At 54.3% G+C, this 22,773-nt stretch overlaps 1 protein-coding gene across 6 annotated transcripts in view; it reads left to right on the top strand.

Moving 5' to 3' along the window:
* The window catches only part of TMEM51 (transmembrane protein 51), a 49,721-nt gene extending 28,684 nt beyond the window's left edge, over nt 1-21,037 (top strand). For 3 of the 6 annotated variants that reach the window (XM_014447497.2, XM_006105298.3, XM_014447496.2), the window contains exons 2-4: nt 12,613-12,686; nt 17,204-17,718; nt 19,910-21,037. In XM_014447497.2, coding sequence (XP_014302983.1) covers nt 17,378-17,718; nt 19,910-20,318 — 750 coding nt within the window. In that variant the 5' untranslated portion in view covers nt 12,613-12,686; nt 17,204-17,377 and the 3' untranslated portion in view covers nt 20,319-21,037. Of the gene's footprint in view, nt 1-12,612; nt 12,687-14,385; nt 14,597-15,965; nt 16,131-17,203; nt 17,719-19,909 lie in introns of those variants that run through there. The other 3 variants (XM_023746374.1, XM_023746373.1, XM_023746375.1) reach the window with 2 other exon arrangements.
* Nucleotides 21,038-22,773: the final 1,736 nt, after the last annotated feature.

The following is a 22,773-nucleotide window of genomic DNA, read 5'->3' as shown; positions in this document are numbered from 1 at the left end:
GTTTTCCTATTTGATACTGGAGTTTCGTAAAGAGAGGGCATGCCTGCTGCCATGTCCCACAGCATCTGGACAACTGCCTGGCGTGGCTTGTGTTTGTGGAATGAACGGCTGGAGGGAGACAGCAGATCAGAGTTCAGCAGCCTTGCTCCTGCCCCCAGGGCCCACCCTCACCAGCAGAGCCATTCATCTGTGCCGCCTTGTGGGGGCACCCCCCCCCCCGTCATTATTATCGTTATTTGTTATTGTTACTCGCTGTCATTGTTGAGGCTGAAAGTCTCTCCTGCCTCAGGGAGCAGACTTGACTCCTGCTGACCCCCACCCTCGGCCGCCTTGGCTGCAGTCATCCCAGTCTGTGCCCTGAAGTGCAGCGGTTCGCTTCCTCAGCCGATCTTCCCATCCCAGCACCCTGCAGGGGGGGCAGGATTTCTGACCTCCCAGAGATTAGGTGAACTCCTGTGGCGGTCAGGCCCCCCGTGGGGCGGTGATGGTGCAGCGTAGCTCCCGGCCCGAGGGACAGCGAGGTGACCGGAGCACCCACAGGTGCACGGAGACCGTGACCCCTGCCGTGGGCTCCTGGGTTTGAATCTGGACAAGCCCGTTAGAGCCTGGGCCCGTTCCCTCCTCTCATGGAGGGGACAGGGGAGCAGCCAGGGAGTGTGTGCTGGCTCGGGTTAAGGGTCCAGCTCGGCACCTGGGCCCAGGAGGGGGCTGAATCTCACCCCCAGCTGGGCTGTGGCAGCTCAGAGCGGGGCAGAGTCCTTGGACGAGAGGCAGGACCCCGGGCAGCCGTGAGCCGAGTCGCAGCGCTGAGCAGAGGGGCGAGGGCACAGGGTCAGCGCTCAGCCGGGCCCGCGGCTTGTCACAGGTTACCTAGGACTCTGGTATTCGTCCGTCTTTGTCACTGAGGGGCCTGGGACAACCCCACGGGGCCTTCATGTCCCTGCCATCAGCACGCTTCTGTTTCTGACATTGGACAAAGGAGTGCTTTGTTCTTGGAAGCTGTGTGGAGGGTGTGCAGACGTTTAAAAAACCCACTCTTTTCAAAGCATGAGAGGCGGGATCTTAGAGGGACTCTGGACTCAACTGTCTGGTTCACAGCCTCGCTCTGCTACTTATTAACGTGAGACTTTGGGCAAGTTCCGTAACCTCTCTGGGCCTCAGTGTCCGCATCTGTAACGGGTGGGGAACGTCTGGCCCGCGGGCCTGGGAAATCATTTGGTCTGGCCCTGCCAAGGCATTAGGGGTGAGTGAATTAAATGATCAAATATAGCAGGCTAATTTTTAAGTTGGTAATTTTATATGGCCCGCGAATGATGTTATAAATATCCAAATGGCAGAAAAAAGGCCCCCCACCCCTGCTCTATAACAGGGGATGATGGTAGCAGCTTCTACATGGAGTAAATGAGACCATCCAGACTCAATGCGTGTTAGCTCTTCTTATCACGACTTGGGGATGCAGGCTTTTAAAAACAAAAGGCCGGCTTGTCAAATGTGTAATCCCCCGTTTGTAATCTGGTGTACGTTGTTATTCCAGGTACACCTGAAGCTCCGAGAGCCATGTGTTCATTCCGGAGTGGGGGTTTTATCTTGGGGGACAGTCTGTGAAAGGCCAGTGATCCCCTGAAATTGTACAGGGCAGTGCCTAGACCCCTAATGGTAGGCTGGATAATGAAATTATTAATGAATACTCCCAACCCCCCGCGTGCTCTCTCTCCCCCCCTCTCTCTCTCTCTCTCTTTCACACACACACACACACACACATCCTCCTCCCAATCCAGAACCCGTGATTGTGTCACCTAATATGGTAAAAGGCCTTTGCAGAGTCACGTTATGTAAGAGGCAGGCAGGAGGGTCCCTCAGAGAGGAAGGATGGAGCCGAGGTCGGAATCCGAATGGAGCGCTTTGAAGCGGGGGCGGTGGGGCAGGAATGCAGGGGCCTCTGGGAGTTGAAGAGGCCAAGGGATGGGTTCCCCGACCCCTCTGAAAGGAATGCAGCCTGTCTACACCTGGCTTTTAGGCTTCTGACCTCCAGAACTGAAAGGGAATGACTTGACGTTGCTTTAAGCCACTGCGTTTGTGGTCATTTGTCACAGCAGCACAGGAAACAGATAGAGCCCTTGTCGGGGGAGGGTCCGTAGTTTTCTTATGATGCAGGAAGGGAAGACTGGATATTGGGAACCACGAGCAGGCGACCTGGAATACCAGGCACCTCCTTCTCCCTCGCCCTCCAGCACAGGCGGAGAAGGAAAGATCCGGAGTGCACTGTGCCCTGCAGGTGACATCGCACCTCAGCCGGCTCTCTCTGGCACACGTCCTATCTCTGGCGCACCCTCGGGAGGTCATTGCCTTTCCAGCACTTCACTGGCCCCGATTGGCATTTATGGGTCAGAATGCAGAGAGGAAGGCTGGCTGAGAGGTGCCCTCTGGAGCCCCTGAGAAATCATTGACACCTCAGGAGTTTCACCGGGGCTTATTTATAGAGGATTGTCTGCAAAGAAAGTCAAAGGAGCCCTGGCTGCTTTGGCTCAGTGGATAGAGCTTTGGCCTGTGGACTGAAGGGTCCCGGGTTCGATTCCAGTCAAGGACACATGCCCAAGTTGCGGGCTCAATGCCCAGTAGGGGGCGTGCAGGAGGCAGCCAATCAGTGATTCCCTCTCATCATTGATGTTTCTCTCTCTCTCTCTTCCTCTCCCTTCCTTTCTGAAATCAATAAAAAATATATTTTTTTAAAAGAAAGAAAGCAAAAGGAGTCTTTTTCAGTTCCAGGAGACTCTAGGGTTAATGTTGGGGCTAGGGTTTAGGGTTTGGGTTATGCAAATGTCCTTCTTCCCTCGGTGCTCCATGCTTGGGCACTTACTGTATACCCAGCGCTGGACAGTTAACATGGATAAAACATTCACTCTTCAACCCTGTAAAGGGGGTTCTGTCTGTCTAATCATCACTGGCAGAGAGGGGGTTAATTCCTGGGGGGACCCTGGGGTTCCAGGAGCACCCCCTCAAGGCTGCTGGGAGCAACAAGGGAGAAGACAGTGAAGCGTTGGCCGTGCTGTGGAGGCCGTGAGCACTTGGCCGAGGGCAGTTCTTGTTGTTTTTCCCGAAGTGAAAGAGGTGCCGAGCCCCCCAGAGCAAACCCCGCTCTCCTCGGCCTGTCACTCCCCTCCCCCTCTCCTGCAGGCTGCCATGTTTTAGCCTCAATTCCGGTTTTATGATTAAACACCCCAGCGTCAATTATTTACAATACTTCCAGATGAATATCAGGGTTGCAGAGGCCTGAGTGAGTCACATGGGGGAAGCTGATATTTATGGAGGGGAAAGGACACGAAGGAAAATAAGGAACTCTACCTCCTGCCCACGGAGACCAAGGTCAGCCTTGAAAAGTCTTCCTGCAGCCGGGGCGTGGGGAGGCATGGGAGTGGGGGGACTGACAGCGTTCTAGCTTTGGAGCCAGACAAATCTAGCTTGAATCTTTGCTATGTCATTAGCTGTGTGACTTTGAGCAGGTATCTTAACTTCTCTGAACTTCAGTTTCCTCATCTGTGAAATGGAGGTTATTCTAGAAACTTTCTCATTAGGGTTCTTGGGAAATTTAAATGTGGTATGAAATAACAAATTTAAAACATAATCCTATTAAATAAATCTTGGTAATAAGCATTAATCCACATATATAAAATATGCTGATTTTCCAAATAAGTAAAATTATTAATGAGCCCTTGCCAGCTTGGCTCAGTGGATAGAGCATTGCGGCCTGCGGACTGAAGGGTCCCAGGTTCAATTCCGGCCAAAGGGCACATGCCTGGGTTATGGGCTCGATCCCCAGTGGGGGGCATGCAGGAGGCAGCCGATAAATGATTCTCTCTCATCGTTGATATTCCTCTCTTTCTCTCCTTCTCCCTTCCTCTCTGAAATCAATAAATAAATAAAATAAATTATTAATGACCATAAATGCATGGAAAGCACAGTGCCTGGCCCTTGGTCAGCACTTAGGAGAAGGGTAAATGTTGTTGCTACCATTCCAAAATGAAAAAAGAATTGGGTGTGACAAGTGGCTTCCTAAACATTGGAAGAAGGAGGCGGCTGGGGGCTCGAGAAAGCAGCTCTGGCTAAAATGCTTCAAGTAGAAATTGGAGGGAGAAGGGGGGGCGGGGAGAGGGCGGGACGAGGTCAGCTGTGTGCCAACAGCGCTCCTGGCAGAAGGCTTGTGAGCCATTTCTATGGCGGCACCGTCGCCGTGGCTGGAAAAGAACATGTCCAGATATGGGCAGGATAAACTTTCTCCAACCATGTGCTAATCTCCAGAATCAGGGCCGGCCGGCAGAGGCCTGGGAACAGAGAGGGCTCTGTGCCCAGGAGCCAGCGGCCGCAGAGGTCCGCCGGTCATCTCCACTCCCTCTAGCTTCGGTTAAACCCCCTCACCCAAGGACCACGTAAGTGGCTTGTTGTGTCCGAGGGCCAGGGAGCTGTCGTTCTGAGCCGTCGGGAAAGCGGGGTGCCTGTGGATGCAGCCTGGGAACGCGTGCCTTTTATCCCAGTTTCATCCCGGCCAAGAGCGAGTGCGAACTTGGCTCAGGCGCAGGCCCCTGGGTTAAAGTGTAAACCGGGCAGAGGAGGGCGGCTCGCCCAGCCCCCCTCCAGCCTGGCCACTGGGGCAATGGGTGCAAAAGTGATTGGTTTGATCAGGATGAAGGAACTGTGCCCAACTAAACCCGCCATCGGGTCAGCAAACAGTCTGAGTGGGGCGGGCGCCCCGGGAAGGTGCGAACAGGAACGCTGCCTGCATTCATTTCCTGTAATTGCCGAGTCTGCACACGGTGGCTGAGAGCAACACACATTTATTCTCCTGTGGTTCCGGGGGTCGGGAGCCCACACACAGTCAGTTCCATGGCAGGACCAGTTCCTTCTGGGGGCTCCAGGGGCCCCTCGCACCCCTCAGTTCACGGCCCCTCCTCCCGTCTCGCCAGCCTCTTGCTTCCATCATGTGTCATACATCCTCCTCCCTCTTATGAAGACACTTAGAATAATAATCAGTGGACCCACCTGGATAACCCCAGCTACTCTGCCCATCTCGAGATCCTTCATTCATCGCATCAGAAAAGTCCCTTTTGCCCCGTAAAGCACCCGTCAGGATGCCAGGGACTAGGGTCTGGATGGCTTTGGGGGCCATGACTCAGCCCACCACATGCCTTTTCCCTAATTCTGAGAAACACAGGGTGGTGAGTGGCAAATATCTCTGAGCTGGGCCTCGAATCAGCCCCTCACCCCCTCCCGGCCTCTTTAAGAATGGATGGGTGCTTTAAGAATGGAGGGGTGCTCGCCGCCCTCCACACGTCTGTCGTCAGCTGGCCCATTTAGAGCAGGCACCCGGCGATTCCCCTGAATGCATTCACCCGGCGATTCCCCTGAATGCATTCACTGACTGCTTTCAGCCCCCTGTCCTTGCCCTTCTCCCAGGTTTCCGTGTGGTTCCCTCCTCGCCTCCTGCAGGTCTTTGCTCAGACATCTTTGCTCGGTGGCTGTGTTTTCCGACCATCATATTTAAAATCACCGCTTCCGGCACCGCCTCCCACCTCCCCAGCACCATCTTTTCCCTGCAGCCTGACCTTCTCTAGGATGTTCTCCAGGCTGGTTCTCGGTGAGCTCCATGGGGACAGGCCTTCTATCTGTTTGGGCCATTCTTCTCTCCCCAGTGTTGGAGCACGTGGCAGGTGGCAGGTGCTCAGTTAATATTCTGTTGAGTGAATGAATAAATACCTGAATCTCAAAACTTTGACCTCGTTACGCCTAACAACCCAGCGAGGTAGATCCCGGTCCCGGTCCGCTCTCACAGATGAACGACGGAGCTGGAGGAGGTAGGGATGAAGTTGTCTCCGTAGCCATTCAGGGGCAGAGCCGGGCTAGGAATGCAGCCTCCTGCAAGGCGCCCACACCGGGCTTGCCTCCCCGTGGGGGGCGGGTGGAGTCCGTGCTCACATTTCAGCTCCCCCTCTGCCTTCTTCTACTTTTTGCTGCAAAATGCCTCTTGGGGAGGAGGGACCAAATGAATTAAGTCGGTGTCCAGGCCTGCTGCCCAAGGACAGTGCCGTGTCCGGACGATGCCCGGGCACAGGAGCCTGACAAGCAGCCAGTGCGCTGACCAGGGTGCCTCCAGCCTCGACTCCTGCCTCCCAGACTCCGGCCTGAGCCTCAGGCCTGGTCCTCTGGTCCCTGGAAAGTCCTGGTGCCCAGAGGGTAGCCTCGGTGGCCGGACCATGTGGCCAAGCTTCATTACAGGGGTTGGCGCTGCCTTGGTTTAGCTAAGCTTGTCCGGAAGGCTGGGGTTCTGTTGCCCCCGAGATGAGGAAGTTCCGAACAGGAGATTCTGTGCACAGGGCACCCCTTAGGAGCTGTGAGGCCTGGGGCAAGGTCCTCCACCTCTCTGCTCTGTGTGTCAGTGATAACAGGGACAAAGGTGAGGCTGAAACAAGCTAACGTGGGCAAAGCACTCAGTGTGAGCCCGGCTCGCAGTCATGTGAAAAGCACTCAGTGTGAGCCCGGCTCGCAGTCGGCGTCCAGACAACAGTGGCAGGTATTTCTGTTGCTGAGCAGATGCGGGGCCAGCAGGCTGGGCCGGGTGGCGGTCAGCGCCTGGGCTCAGCTGCTCAGCCCAGCTTGCCAGACGGAGAGGCCACTGGTGGCTCAATCCCCAGGCCTGGAGGAGGATCGAGGGGTCAGAGTCACTCTGAGTTGACGGTGACAGGAGCCCTGGCTGCTGCCCTGCACCCGTGAGCACCAGCGGGGAGCGCACAGAGATGTTGCATTTCCCGAGAAACACTGAAAGGGGCTGGAGACAGAGTGTCCAGTGCCGTCCTTCTCAATAGGGTCACCTGCCGGCCACCGGCTCAGAGAAAGACATCGCCTGTCAAACTCCCACAGAAAAGATCCCTAATTTGTTTCCGGCTCCTGGTCTTCAGAGGGACTGTGTCCTCCTTAACTTCTCCAGCGCTTCAGTGGGTCAGCCTGGAGCCCCGAGCTGCAGGGCCTGAACCCCTCACCCAGGCTGGGCGGGCAGGCTGCCTCTTAGCTCTGCAGTGTCTTAGCCCGAGCCCTTCCCCCTGGAATACCCTCGTCTCCTCCTACCCCACACTCCACCCAAGGACGTGTACACGTACCTCCAGGCCCTGTGGAGCTGCCGGTCTTACCTTCCTGCTCCCCGCCCCCTCACTAGACCGTGTCGCTCTGTCTGTGGACTTGTTACTGGGCCCCGCTTCAGCAGTACTGCTTCGTGGTTAAGAGCGCGGGTTTTAGGATCAGACATGCTTGATCTCTGCTTGTACAGGCTGTGTGGCCTTGGACAAGTAGCTTTACCTCTCTGAACCTCACCTATAAAATAGAACTAATAGCTATTAAACGATTATACTCGGGAGGAGCTCCACGGAGGGCCTGCCAAAGTCGGTGTTCACCGCACGCTCACTCTTACCCGGATGTCGCCTTCCCTTCTGTGAGTGAGGGTCACCTCTCTTCCCGCTGGACTTAAAAGCGTGTCTCACGCATCTGTGTGCCCCCCAGAGCCCCCGGCACACAGTAGGGGCCCAGGAATTGTTGGGATCAAACTCTTTAAAAAGCCATTTAAAAAGAAGTGCACACCTGCCCTCCCTCGTGTGTTTGTGATCAAGTGTCTCTGAGGATAAACTGTGCCATGTTCATTTCTGGCCTGTGTGTCCTGCCCAGAGAGCGGCCCACGGGGACTCGGCTTTGTGGGAGCTGGTGTGGTGCCGGGGACAGGAGGTGGACATCCGCGCCGGCTAGATGTGATTGTGAACCTTGACTCTGCTGCTTCCAGCTGTGTGACCCAAGGCCAGTCACTTGACCTCTCTGAGACTCGAGGCAGGGGGCTACTCGTTTCTGAAGGGTGGCTGTGAGGGTGGGGTGAGTTTGTGGTCTGATTCAGGGTCTCAGTTGCTGCCGATTTCGTTCTTGTTACGGCTGGTGCTTCTATTACAATCACACGTTGCTTAAGAATGGGGTAGGTCCTGAGAAATGCATGGACTTTGTGCGAACATCAGAGGCACTGACACAAACCTGGATGGTGCAGCCCACTCCACACCTAGGCCGTAAGGTGCCGCCTACTGATCCTAGACTACAGCCTGAACAGCAGGTTCCTGGGCTGAATACTGCAGGCCATGTAGCAGTGGTATCTGTGTATCCAAGCATAACTAAACATGAAAAGGTACAGTAAAGAGATAAAACGGTACAGCTGTGCAGGGACTGACCGTGACTGGAGCCTGCAGGACTAGAAGTTGCTCAGGGAGTCAGTGAGTGAGAGGGAAGGCCTGGGCATTACTGGACACACTGCAGACTTTATCACTCTGTCCCACAAGTCCTCCCCGGCTTCCTTCTGACAGGGTCAGAGAACACAGAGCTGTCAACGCTGCCCCATGAGCAGGGATGTGGGCTGGGTGGGAATATCGAGGAGAAAATGGCTGGGTGAAACACCGATCACCGTAACAGTGACTGTCAGGAGGGAGTGACGGTGGCCTGAGGGTCAGCAGGAATGAGAAACCAGGACGGAAGGGTAAGGAACACAGGGACTGTCATGGCCACGTGGGTGGCTATTGCCTGTAGGAGCAGTGGTCAGATCAAGGAACTTTGTGGTGGTTCAGGAAAAAGAGGGAGGGTGTTAACACGGAGAGAGTGTAGAACCGAGGACCCACTGTTTTGACTTTGGAAATTTGTTTTGGGTTCCCCGGCCCTGTCCTATATAATAAAAGGCTAATATGCAAATAGACCGAACCATGGAACAACCGGACAACCAAACAACCGGTCACTATGACATGCGCTGACCACCAGGGGGCATGTGCAGAACATGGCAGGCGTTGGCCGCAGCGGGATGGTGGAGCAGGTGAGTGGGGGTGCCAGACCAAGGCGGGGCACCAGTCACTATCATCAGGGCGAGCCTCTGGTGGTTACTGAAAATTCTTTGCTCCCATGTGCTGCGGTCCCACCCAGCGCTGGCCCCACTCACACTGCTGCCGGCGCCAGAGCCACTGCTCACACCCACTGCCGGTGCCTGGTGCCGGTCCCGATCACTTGGCACCATCAGCGGGTGTGAGCGGTGGCTGCCGGCCTGATCGCCCCTGAGGGTTCTCCACCTCCCCCTGCTCCTGAGGGGAAATCAGGGCAGCAGCTGCTGCTGGCACCGGCCCCAATCGCTCCGCGCCATCAGCGGTTGCAAGCGGGGCTGGCACTGTCAGCTCGTGGGAGCGGCGGGAGCGGGGCTGATGGCAGACAAGGGACTGGGGGCCGTGGCAGGAGGGCCTGGGCGGGGGCGCGGAGGATAGGCCGAGACCCACCCCTGGGCCTACCGCAGCCTCACAGCCCACAGTTCCTTTCAAGGTGCACAAATTCGTGCACTGGGCCCCTGGTCTGGCATAAAAGGCTCTCTCTGGTATTGAACTGATAGAAGAAATAAAACTTATCTATGCTTTACACCATTACAACCTGACAATATTCCAACGTTCAGGGGCAGGCTAGCCCCACAGGGAAAACTTACTGGAGTGGCCGTGGCACTTCATACAGGTTAAGGTGGCTCCCGTGGGCCCGAGTCTGTGTACAGGACCTGAGGTCCTCAACAGAGCACCTACAGCCGGGTCCTCTGAAGCCCATCAGCCAGGCCTGGGGGCTGCAGAGCCCTCTGACCATGCAGTGCTGGGGGACGGGCTCCTCTGGGAGGAAACAGGTCAGTGGCCGAGGGACTGGGGTGCAATCTGTGCGCTCAGAATTGAGGTGCTGTGAGCGAGAGGGAGTCTACTGCCAAGCTCCAGATACTGCTCCCGTCAGAGGAAAAATCCCCCTGAACCATAGCCTTCATTTCTCAGCAGAAATTCAGTAATCCCGTGGGACCACCGTCGAATATGCGGTCTGTGGTTGACGGAAACCTTGTTACGTGGCGCGTGACTGCACCGGTCATACTGCTGTCAGCCCTCTGCCTTGCGGATTACTTAACAGCCTTCTTTTTCCCATGGCTCAGGCTGCCCCTCCCACCCCCTTCATGATTCATTCGCACGGGGCTTGCATTGCTCCCGTGAGCACAATCCACAAGAACCTGTTCTGATGGAACAGGAACCTGACACCCTTTGACCTTGGCTCTTGGGGATGTGGCCTGAAACTCCCTGACTGCACAGTGGCAGCGGCAGCGGCAGCGGCTGGGAGCCTGTCCCCCGGCCCCACGCCCTCCCTGGGACTGGAACTTGGTGACAAAAGTGATTGTGGGCTGAACCTTGGCCAAGAGGGCCCCGCTGAATCCTTCCTTTGTGGTGGGAACGCAGCACAGCCAGTTGGTTCCCTGTAAATGAATGGAGCGGGGATCCCTTTCCCAGTTATGCAGCTTGGCAGGAAGCGGTTGGGGCGCAGGGAGAATGGTCAAGGAGCCTCTTTGTCGCTGGGGCTGGTCACGCTGCCAGACACCTCGACTGCCGAGAGCTCCTCCCCCAAAGCCGGCTGGGCCCACGCCTCTGGGGCTGTGTCTTCCAGGCCACAGTGCAGAGCTCACTGGCCATGTGAGGTCTAGACCCGATCCCCAGGTTCTAAACCATGTTCTAAAGAATGTCTGGGACTCAGCGAGAAGGGGGCAGGGCTGCTTTCTCTGGTTGGATTTTATTTAAATCACTGTCTTTACTTTAGGTTCATAGAGACTCCGGTCCAGGTGCGGGCAGGCAGTGAGGACCCACATGGGTCTCAGCCAGGTGGGGCACTCTGATGGCCAGAGCTGTGACTACCTTCCCCGGGACACAGCCCCTCCTCATCCACCCCCCCAAAAAAAAATCCCTGCTGGCTCTGATTGGCCTGAGAAGTGCCTGGGAGCAGAGATAACAGCTGCCAGTGGAAGTGGCGGGCTCACAGCTCTCCCACTCCTGCCGACTTCTACCTGAGAAGGTGCGGGAACTGCTGAAACCTCCAACCCCACCAGGGAATAGTGCTAGGGTCACCTTCTCGGGTCAGAATGGAAATCGAATTTCATCTGGGCACCTTGCCCATGCTGCTGGGAAATCATTTGCATATGATCAGGTTTCGGGATCCAGGTTCTCATAAAAATTAGCTCCCTCCCCTCCTCTCCCCCTCGGTGCCAATCTTGAACTGGGAATTTCTCTCAATTCGCATGGGACATGGGTTAAACGTTTTAACTCACCAGATAGTCATTCATTTATTCATTTCGTTTACAGACAGTGAATAGGTAGCTGTTACGTTCCCAACACACAGTGCCGGATACTGGGCACACAGAGATGAGGAAGACAGACAAGAGCATTCTTTCAGGGAGTTCACACTCCAGTAGGGGAGATGGCGAGCCACAGAGCAAGACTATGTAGGTTGTGAGGGAATGCCATCCACCCCAGGAGGGGATATCATCAAGAACTGAGGCCTGGGGTGAGCGAGCGGGCATTGATGTAGAGTGGTCAAGGCGATCCTTGCTGAGGAGGTGGCATTTAAGCTGAGAGAGAAAGTGGTCAAGAAGCCAAACAGAAGAGACAGGTGGACGAGTGTTTCAGGCAGCAGGAATAGCCAGTGCAAAGGCCCTGGGGCAGGACTGCTTAGTGTGACTGAGACACAGAACAGAGGCCGCTGAGGGTTGGCGAGCCAGGAGATGAGGTGTGAGAGAGGCAGGAGCCCAATCCAACGGGGTGGGATTTGAAGACCGTAGCAGAGGAGCTTGGATTTTATGCTAAGAGGAGTAGAAAGACATGAATGGGCTTTTGGAAACTCCTATCGCAGAAGAGAGATGCAAAGTTTAAGGAATAATAAGTCAAAACCCATGTACCCTCCACTATTCCCCTCCCCACCACCATGTCTCACTCCCCCAGGGAGGGAGCTGTTATCCTGAATTTTAGTTTATCATCTTTGCATTCCTTCCCAATGTTACAAAAGTGGACCAATCTATGGTTTGGGTGTGCCTGGTTCTGAACTTCATATAAACGGAATCTTGCTGCGTGTATGCAGTTTGCTTTTCTGTTCAACGTCACGTGTGTGAGAATGGTCCGTGTTGGTGCGTGTAACTGCGGTTTGTTGTTTTCACTGCTGCCTAGTACTCCACTGGGCAACACTGTCACGGCTCATCCTTTCTCCTGGGACATGACCTTACTTGATTTTCTAACGTTGAACCACCCCTACATTTGGGGGACAAACCCAATTTCATTGTGATGTAATATCTTGTTTTAAAAAACATTGCTGGATTCTGTTTGCTGAGATTTCGTTCAGGACCTTGGTTTCCAGGCGTGGGGGTCAGACCGGCCTGCCATTTCCCTTTCTTGCCTTGTCCCGTTTTGGTTTTGGTATCAAGGTTATATGTGCCGCCATCGTATGACCTGGGGGAGTGTTCCCTCTTCTTTTAACCTCTGGAGCACGTATACGATGGATACAACCATGGGAGGGTTTGGTAAATGTAGCCACCATGTGGTTACCCTTCTGCAACCCCACCTCTCTGGTACAGAATCTTGGCTTCTTTGGGTACAAGCTTCCTGGCACGTACCCCTACCCAAACCCATGCTCTAACTCCCGAAAAACAAAGGAAACGCACATCTCCCCGTGAGCGCCTCACACTGGATGCTCACAGCTGACTTAAGACGCTCCTCTGGTTTCTTACAGGCGGGTCCTTGACTCGAGGCTTGAGCATGAAGAGTTGTTTTCAGGCCTTTCTGGAGCCCCCCAGGTAACCACAGGTGAGTGCCTCTCTTAACTGGTTAACGATTTTTCTTGAAAACCCAGGCACAGGGTCCCTCACTTAGCCCAAGGATGGCCTTGAACATAAGCCATGGAGGGTCCAACTCCAGGGTCCGGAGGTGAACTTGGTGGAGCTGGGACCCCTCGGGTCCTGACACAGCCCCCAGGCCGTTCTGTTTTAGGAACACGTCAGACGCTATGTGGTCCAAATCCTCTCTGCACAAAATTAGCTTCTTTCCATATTTTTCAAAGGGAAAGAACGCCGCACTAAATATAACACGGTCAGCGAGCCAGAAACAAGATAAATAGCCAAGCTGCACCTCAGGGAGTGTTCACATCCTGCCCCCCCCCCTCAGGCCATCGGGGTCCTGGCTCCAGGGGGCGGTGCAATCGGCCAGCAACCTGAAGCTACCGCTGGACACATAACCCTGCCGTGAGCCCCCAAAACAACATCCTTTATTTCATTTTCCTTTTCAAAAAGCAACACGTGTACATTTCTGTTTTTGTTTTTTTTAAGTCTCATTTTCCCCGTGAGAAAAAGAAAGGAAAAATCAATCTAATCCCGTCACACAGAGAAAATAACTATAAACATTATGGTGTGTGTAAGCGAGGGTTTTGCAATGTGCTATGATACGTTAAGTAGCGTTTCTCAGCCTCTTTCCCACTGTCCCCTAAGGACTCGTTATAAACTCTCTTTTTGTAATGCTGCCCTCCCCACCCCCATGAAACTTTAAGACCACAGAGGTACTGTCTGTTTATGGCAGAGGTCCTCAAACTTTTTAAACAGGGGGCCAGTTCACTGTCCCTCAGACATTCCACACATGCGCACTGCGGGCCCGGGACGAGTCGGCTGCTAAGCAGGACAGGCAGCGGCGGCAAAAACACCCGGCGGGCCGGATAAATGTTTTCGGCGGGCCGCATGTGGCCCGCGGGCCGTAGTTTGAGGACCCCTGGTTTATGGACTGCGAGGGCCACAGACCACTCTAGTGTCGAAGTTTATTACACCGTCCCCCAAAACCAAGTTTTTCCCGTTGTGGGTGATCTCACCCCATTCAGAATACAGACTTTAAATAATATTTATAATAACAAGCCTTTCTATAAGAACTTACTACATGCTGGCCACACCCTGTCCTGGGTGCTTTTACTTACCATAACTCTCCTATGATATGAGGGCTAGAGAGCTTATCCCCTTTTCAAAGTTGGGGAAATTGGGGCACAGAGAGGTTAAGTAACTTGTCCACGGTCACACAGCTAGGAAGGTACAGAGCGAGGATCTGAGAGCACAGGCATCCTGGCTCCAAAGTTCACACTTAACCACCAAGCTATGTTGCCTTGCAACAACGCATTCTAATTGTAAAAAAAATCAAAATACAGAAATAGAGAGTAAAAGGGACACTTCCCAAGGCCCCTCTCTCCCCAGAAGCAATCATTGTTATAAATCTGGAATGTGCCCCTCATCTGGGATTTTTACACGCATTTGTAGATATGAAAATGTACTGTCTCTTTTTTATTTTAACATGAGTAGGATCATCCAGTCTTTTTTCTTATATATTCAAATATACGGATCTGTGTACATAGGCTTTTTAAATTAGCATCACACTGAGCTCACCGTTCTTTTAACCTTGCTCTTGGACTTTAAAATGCATCATTAGTTGCCTGGAGACCGTAATTTAATAAGCGCATGTTTTATTTCACCAGAACCAGGTTATTGGCTACGTAAGTCGCTTCTAGCTTCTCACTACCGTGCAGCTATGATGGATATCCTTTCCTTACACATAATTCTTAGAAGTGGGAATTGCAGAACCAAAGGCTCTAAACGCTGTTGAAACTTTTGATCCGTAAATGCCAAAATTTACCATCCAGAAAAATTGTATGAAATCGCCCATCCCAACACCCTCACCCTCCCTGGGTAGTATCAGTATCGTCTGTTTTCAATCTTTGACAATCTAAGGCCTAGAACGTGTGGATCCTGACGTGTTATCTCTGCCCTGGACTCTCATCTCGGGCCAGTTTACTCACTGACCGAATAAGGCAGCGCTTGAATGGAGAATTAACGAGGGGGTGGTGGCCAAAGTGGCCCTGATCGCTGGCTTCATAAACACACCATCAGCCTCCCAGGCACAGGCCGACCTGCCGGGACCTTAACAGGTGCTCGGTCTGTGGCTTTTCCACCTCCTGCTTCTAGCAAAAGCCTGGAGCTGCACCTCTCCACCACTGCGCCCTCTGCCTCTGCCTGGTCTCAGATCCGTTCGGCACAACCAGGCGTTCCTAGGGCTGCCAACCCCCTCCTCCTTCCCCTCGCTGGCCGTGAGCGATATTGTGAGAAACCAGTGCCTTGTGCTTACGGTAGACTGTTCCCAGCTGGTCCCACTCTATCTGCAGCAGGACCCCTGTGCCCTGCCTGTCACACACATGCACAACTGTGCACATGCACACACACACATAGAGGGTCACACACCATACACATGCGTGCATATGCACATATGTACACACACGCGCATACACATGCACACACAATGTAGCATGCTCAGGGTGCAGGCCCTCTTATGCCAGTGGGACGTCCGTCTTGCAGAGACTTTCCATACGCCCTCCAGCCCGGCTTAGGACCCCGGCTGCCTAACTGCGCAGCTCCTGTGTTTTCTTCCCACTTACGGTTATTCCTTGTGGACTGCTGGCTGCTGGCCCGGAAGCCCCACCCACCCTTACCTTGCTCACCCGTGTTTCTCTAGTGCCCGGAACACTGCTTAGCGGATGCACAGAAATGTGTTGGGCGGGGAGGGGGAGGAACAGACCTCAAGCTGATGAAGGATGTTATCCCAAATATTTCTAGAGTATTTTCTACAGAATGGCCAGTTTCAGAGGGAGGCCGTTGTTTAGTGAGAAAATATCTCCGAAGCGTCGGATTTCAGGCAGCCTGGTTAGCGTCCTCTGGGGAAGATCGGAAAGAATGCAGGATTGAAAAGGGGGCCTTGCCCATCTAAACATCCGTAAGCTTTGGCTGCCTGCAGAGGCTGCTGCCTCTGGGGATGAACGTATTGAGGAGTGGTCATCAGGGAGCACTGCTTCTTCCTGGATTTTTGGCCGGGTCACTGGTCCGTTGCTACTCACGTCATCTGTGTCTCCTTTGAGCTGAGGAGGGTGGGAATCTTGACTCTGCTTTCATGATGTTTGGAGTCTTGCACTTCCATGCTTGTCAGCCTGACACTGTGAGAGAACAGATAATAGATAAATATCTCTGTCTCACACGCGCGCACGCACGCGCACGCGAGCTTACTCGTCCTCCTTGGCCCCTGGACGTGTTCCAGGCTAAACCTTCAGGTGACTTGCTCACGTGGCTCACTCGCCCGGCCAGGAAGTGGTGATGGAGCCCCAGGACGGCTGGCTGCGCCCTTTAGCACGAGGTCTCTGAGCTGCTTCGAGGGAAGAGGGGCACAGCAGCTAAGGTGCGGACGGTGCAAGCTTCTGCCCCTTTAAGCAAAGGAAAACTCCATGTGGCTGAAGGGACGTGTGTCTTCATGCGGCCTCTGTTCATTTCATTCCTGTGATTCCGCAGACAGTTTCTGAGTCCCTGCTATGTTCAGGCACAGAGATGAGGAAGATATGGTCACAGGAAGAGAGAGACTTGCCACACTCGTTGCTGGGGGCTCGTAGGAGCACACAAAGGGGTAGTCACCGAACTGCAGAAATGCTGCAAGTGGGTGTGCAAAGAAGGGCGAGGTGAGCGATGAGTGGGAGAGGCAGGACCAGGCCAGGTCAGCTGTGACCCTCATTCTTTTGTTGTTGTTTTGTTAATCCTCACCCATGGATATTTTTCTATTGATTCTATTTTTTTTAGAGAGAGAGTAGAAAGGAGGTGAAGAGATAGAGATAGAGAGAGAAACATTGATGCGAGAAAGACACATCGATTGGTTGCCTCCCCCATGCCCCCCAACCAGGGCCAGGGATCCAGCTTTTAACAGAGGTATGTGCCGTTGGCCAGAATCAAACCCAGGACCCTGTAGTCCACAAGCCAATGCTCTATCCACTGAGCCAAACTGGCTAGGGCCATGACCCTCATTCTGAAGAGCCTGGAGTTTCAGCGGCAGGAAATGGGAAGCCGCTGAGGCTGCGGAAGACCCCAGTGGGCTGGCTGCACTGGGTCCCGTTGACCGATGCCTGTCGCCCAGGCGATTCTGCTATAGTCATTGATCACGGCTTATGCATGCCATCGTTCACACGCCTCGCATACTCCCGTGAGTCTTCACTGCACTTCATTTAATTCCACAAGATGTTGGAACGACCCGGAGGCCTGACCTCTCTGGCCTCCTGCAGGCAAGGGCCTGGCTGTTCCTTTTCGGGTGGGCGTAGGCGGGGCAGCCTGCCTGGTGTAAGACATCTGGAATGCATCAAAGGCAGCCCAGCCGGAGCCTGGCTCCGTCTCAGTGCTGCTCCCCAACTCCCTCCAGAGCACAGCCGCTGCGCGCTCAAAGGCCTGGTGGATCGCAACTGATTTTCCTCTCCTCTGCTTTCCTTTCAGCTCTGGCCGCAGCTGTCCACACCGATGCCTCGCGTGTGCCTGAGTTTGGCTGTTTTCTTAGTGGGCGCTAGGGATCCTGTTCAGTGCGTTTAGGGGTTTTTGTGGTGGAGGCGGCGGCTGCTTTTTAAGTTTATTTTCTTCCTTGGACCCGGGCCCTGCCCTGCCCCCGCTGACATGATGGCCCAGTCCAAGGCCAACGGCTCGCACTACGCGCTGACCGCCATCGGCCTGGGGATGCTGGTCCTGGGGGTCATCATGGCCATGTGGAACCTGGTGCCCGGGTTCAGCTCCGGCGAGAAGCCCACAGCCCAGGGCAACAAGACGGAGATAGGCAGCGGCATTCTCAAGAGCAAGACGTTCTCCGTGGCCTACGTGCTGGTGGGGGCCGGGGTGATGCTGCTGCTGCTCTCCATCTGCCTGAGCATCCGGGACAAGCGGAAGCAGCGGCAGGGCGAGGAGATGGCGCACATCCAGCACCTGCCGGGGCCCGAGCCGCACGCCCCGGAGGAGGACAGGTGAGGACGGGCCGACCACCCCCAGCACCCCCCCCAGACCTGCCAGGGCCATGCATGCACACACCCAAATATCGTAGCTGTGGGGTTAGGGAAGGTCTGCAGAGGTAGTCGGAGGGTGTGTGGCTTTATTTCCTTCACTAGAGTTTTCATAATTCAGTGAGGAGAATAGCGTAGTGAGGAGAATAGCGTAGTCTGGGAAGCTTTACCTTCCCACTCCCCCACTCCGGCTCCGTAACACAGCTCTTTATACATCCATCCCAGAGTCTCCCGAGGACAGTGGTATGAGCGGATTACAGGTGCCCCTAGATTTTGACGCCCCCAGGGAAGCGGTGTGAGGACTGGGGTGGCCCGAGCCTCCCGCTGGGCTGCCTGTCCATCCCTCCCGGCGTGCTGTGGGCATCTGCTTTGAGTGGAAGTGGTTGGGAAGCAGTGTTCTCTGTGATCACACATGCCCCAAACAGAATTAAAAGATGAGTGGTGTGTTGGGGATATATGATAAACGTGGATGCCCCTATTATCAAGAGCCCTTGCACATGAATAAAGACGAACACGCCGGTAGGAAAATGGACAGAAGGATACAGGCAAGCATTTCAGAGACGTCCGGACCATTGGTGATGTCCAACCTCATTAGCCACGAAATGCAAACACAGAGAAGGTGCCGTTACTCTTTGCCTCTCGTGCTGGCCGTGACAGACGGCCCGGGCGCTGGCGGGCTGCCGGTGGCCGCGTGACCTCGCAGGAGGGGAGTTCCACAGTAAGAGGCGGTGTTAACGATGTGGGTGCCTGTCGATTCTGTTCTGAGAGCTGATCCTTGGGAGACAGCCACACAAGCACAAAGGAGTTTGTGCCTCTGTGTTTCTCGGAGACACGCCCTAAATATCCATCCATCGGGCTCAATTGTGGCCTGTCCTTCAGTGACCTTTGGTGCAGTCACAGCTGATCTCTGCTTGCTGATGGGGGGCCGTGTCCACCACCCTGAGAACAGGAGGTTATCACACGGCATTTTCGGTGCAGGATGCTGTGTGATAACCCACAATATCTGATGCGACAACCGGGGCCGACGTGGAGGGCAGCCTCATGGCGTCCAGTGTTGTGGCTGTGGGGTGAGGTAGGGACGGATCTGGAAAGGTGTGCAGCAGAGCGTTAGCAGTGGGAGGGTTTGCGAGGGCTTTCTTTTCTTCACCGGATCTTTCTGTGTTTGAATTTTTTGCTATAAGTAGCTCTTATAGGAAAGAGCTACTTAGAGTGGGAGGGAGTTGTTTTTACTTTGGAAAACGTAAACCTATTTTCTGATAATAAAAGACAAGCGTGCACGTGCTAGAAAACTTGGGAAAGAGGGGAAAGAACAAAGAAGGAAAAGCAGTCCCCCATAATTACTCACCGAGCCGTGAGCTCACACGGTGCATGCCCGAAGGAGATGAGAGGAAAGCCAGACAACAGCAGGGTTTCTGATGCTGTTACCACACTACCGGTCCGAGTGTAGGGTTCTGGGAAATGGCTGTTGGCATCAGTCCCTATAAATGTGTAAAAAAACACCCTGATTGGGGTTTTTTTATTTCAACCATCAAATGAACGTAAGGCTGAGGACCTGACTTATTCTTTGAGTCTTATGATGAACCTGGAAGATAAAAATCACAGAATAATTTGAAATACGTATAAACTTTACATTCAGATATGCCTTCTCTACCTGGGGCCAACCATTTTGCTTCAAGCTGGCAGCTGTTTCATGCATGTTTGTGTTGCCTTTTGGCCACAGGACCAGCTGGGCATCAGAACAGCCCACTGGGCATGTGAAGTGTGGGACTTACAGGCAAGGAGCGATTAACACCCAGATAATATGATGTAATGATTGAGAGTGCGGTATTCAGTTCCCACCCTCTCACTTGCTAAAGGTATGACCGAGTCAGGTAACCTCAATGTATCAGTCTTCCCATCCATAAAATGGGTATCATAATAGCACCTAACTCATAGGACGATGACATTGGCTCATATGTGCTCAAGTACTTAGCACACTCCTGGCTCAGAGCAAACAGAAGAAGTGTTAGCTTCTATTACTTCTCAGACCCATTGGTTCTTCCCAAGGCTGGTGTCTATGAGCCCAGAGCCAACGCTTGATTTGAGTCCGTCTTCTCATGATTTTAGATGACGTGAGGCCTTGCTCACACTTGTGCCTGTGCTTGTTGTCTTGCAGCCAGGAGGAGGAGGAGGAGGCCTCCTCAAGGTACTACGTCCCCAGTTACGAGGAAGTGATGAACACCAACTTCTCAGAAGCGAGGGAACCAGATCACAGCCCGAGGATGAGCATCTCTCTCCCCTCCTATGAGTCCCTGACGGGGCTGGACGAGACCAGCCCCACGACCCCCAGGGCCGACGTGGAGGGCAGCCTGGGGCACCCACCCGACAGGCAGAACTCCAAGTTGGCTAAACGCCTGAAGCCTCTGAAAGTTCGAAGGATTAAATCCGAGAAGCTTCACCTCAAAGACTTTAGGATCAACCTGCCGGACAAAAACGTCCCTCCTCCCTCCATCGAGCCTCTGACTCCCCCGCCGCAGTACGACGAGGTCCAGGAGAAGGCCCCCAACGCCCGGCCCCCCGACTGACGGCCCCTCTCTGGGGTGTTCCCTCCGGTCACTCACCCTCCGCACCAACAGACCCCAATGAAGCCACTCCAGCCACAGTTGAGAAGCGAGGGGACAGGTGCGGACTGAGCAGTTTCGAATGGGGGGTGTGGGTTGGGGAGTCCTGTGGGTCTGGGGTGACGCACGTCCACAGAACCTTCCGTAGCTGGCGCACTGGACGGAGATGCTGTCTCGGATCCCGTGATGCTGCGGACCCCATGGGGGGAGGGGCGGTGCATCTTCCCCATCGTCTTTCCTCAACTGAATCGGTGATGACAACAGCCTCTTTCCGACCAGGAAAGGATGCCTAGTGACTGGTGTGTTTTTGTTTTGCTTTTCACTGAGACTGTTTTGTTTCCAAAAGAAAACAAGTTAAGCCTTTGCTTTCTTCACCCGAGTCCCGAACCGCATGTAGCAAATACGACTCAGCTCTGTGGCAAGGGCGTGGGGCCGTTTTGTGAATTAAGCAGAACAAAGGGCTGGATGACATGTGGGGGTGAGGCCCAGGTGGGGTTCTCAGAGCCCGGACGCCGTTGGTTCTTGGAGGGCCCGAGGCCTGAAGATGCTGAAGACCATCGTCTTAACCGGTACACTTGACTAGTCCCTCCCGTGCAACGGCAGGAAAGCTGGAGGGGATGTTCCGTTCCTTCTAAGATGCCGTGCAGCTGAGCTTTTTATAATAAAATATTTTATTTGTAGTACATGTGGGTGCTGAATTACTTGAGCAGCTCTCCCAAGACCGACTTGCTTATGGAGCAATATCAATCATACTAACAGCTGACCCGTACCCCACACATACTGTATGCCAGGCGCTGTGCTGAGCACCCCACGTATGCTCTCCCATTTCGCCTGTACCCCTTGTGTAGGTGAGTCATGGAGGCTCGGGTTCATTAAAGGGCCCATGCCACAGCGAGAGTAAGAGGCAGGGCTGGGGTTCGAACCCGGCCGTCTGGCTCCAGGGCCTGAGTTCTTAAACACCCCACTGTGCAACTCAACATAAAGGGCTTTTCCAGACGCTGAATGAGGACTTGTGTTCCCCAAGAACAGAGGCAGCCCACAGGCCCCACAGAAAGTTCTGGTGCTTAGCCCTAGCCGGTGTGGCTCAGTGGATAAAGCGTCGGCCTGTGGACTGAAGGGTCCCAGGTTCGATTCTGGTCAAGGACACATGCCCGGGTTGTGGGCTTGATCCCCAGTAGGGGGCGTGCAGGAGGCAGTCGATCAATGATTGAACTCTCATCATTGATGTTTCTATTTCTCTCCCTCTCCCTTCCTCTCTGAAATTAATAAAAATATATTTTTAAAAAAGAAAGTTCTGGTTCTTAGACAGCAGCTCACTACCTATCTGAACATCCTTCCTACATCTCTGTCCCTGAGAACTGGCCACAAGGGAGCTCGGCCCCCAGAACTGCCGGGCTGTGTGGTCATGCAGGTGGGTGAGCATGTCCTTGTGGGGAGGACGAAGGGACTGCCTGCGGGGCCCAGGAACGCAGGTCAACTAAGGAGAACTGCCCAGAGGGTCGCGGACTGCGGAGGAGCGGGGCGTCTGGGAATACAGACCTGGATCCCAAAGAGCCTTCCTAGTATTGGCAAGCGTGGAGGGCCTGTGGGAGCCTGTGTGGCTGGGAGCGTGGTTGGAAGAGTAAATTCTCAGGCCCTAGATGATTCCTAGAAGCTCCTGTGGGCGGGGAGTGGCAGCAGTTAGAAAGTGAACCACTTCTTATCTGGGGGTTGGCAGCAGGTCCTGAAGTTTCAACCTTTGGCTTTCCTGATCCAAATCCTCCTATATAATAAAAGCATAGTATGCCAATTGTCCCCTCGACCGGAGTTTTTCCGGGAGTTCGACCAGGGGGCGGGCCAGCTGGGGGAAGGGAGGGAGGCCTCAGCCGGTGGCAGCAGGTGGCTGGGGGAAGGGAGGGAGTACCTGGCCAGCAGCCACTAGGGACCCTACCAGTGCACGAATTTTGTGCACTGGGCCTCTAGTATATAATAAAACCCTAATATGCAAATCAACCAAATGGCGGAACAACCAGTCACTATGATGCACACTGACCACCAGGGGGGCAGACGCTCAATGCAGGAGCTGCCCCCTGGTGGTCAGTGTGCTCCCACAGGGGGAGTGCCACTCAGCCAGAAGCCGGGCTCACGGCTGGCAAGCGCAGCAGCTCCAAGGCCGTGCTAAGGACCCTTTGGGTCCCGGACTGCCAGAGGGCACAGGCCGGGCTGAGAGACACCCCCTGCCCCAATGCATGAATGTTGTGCACCAGGCCTCTAGTTATCTATAAAGAAGGGAGGGCGGGGATCTGCCTGCTGGCATGGGACACCTGGGGGCCGCTCGGGTCCTGCCCACGGCTGAGCCAGTCCGTGGTTCTCTGTGTGTCTTTGGGCTGGACCTGTTCTGCAGTTACTCTCTATGCCGCCTCCTGATGGGAGGGGAAAG

The sequence above is a fragment of the Myotis lucifugus genome, unplaced genomic scaffold (genome assembly GCF_000147115.1).
Source record: "Myotis lucifugus unplaced genomic scaffold, Myoluc2.0 scaffold_666, whole genome shotgun sequence".
NCBI classification, from domain to species: Eukaryota; Metazoa; Chordata; class Mammalia; order Chiroptera; family Vespertilionidae; genus Myotis; species Myotis lucifugus.
The sequence above is the reverse complement of the archived record's forward strand: the minus strand, read 5'-3'. Positions and strand labels throughout refer to the sequence as shown.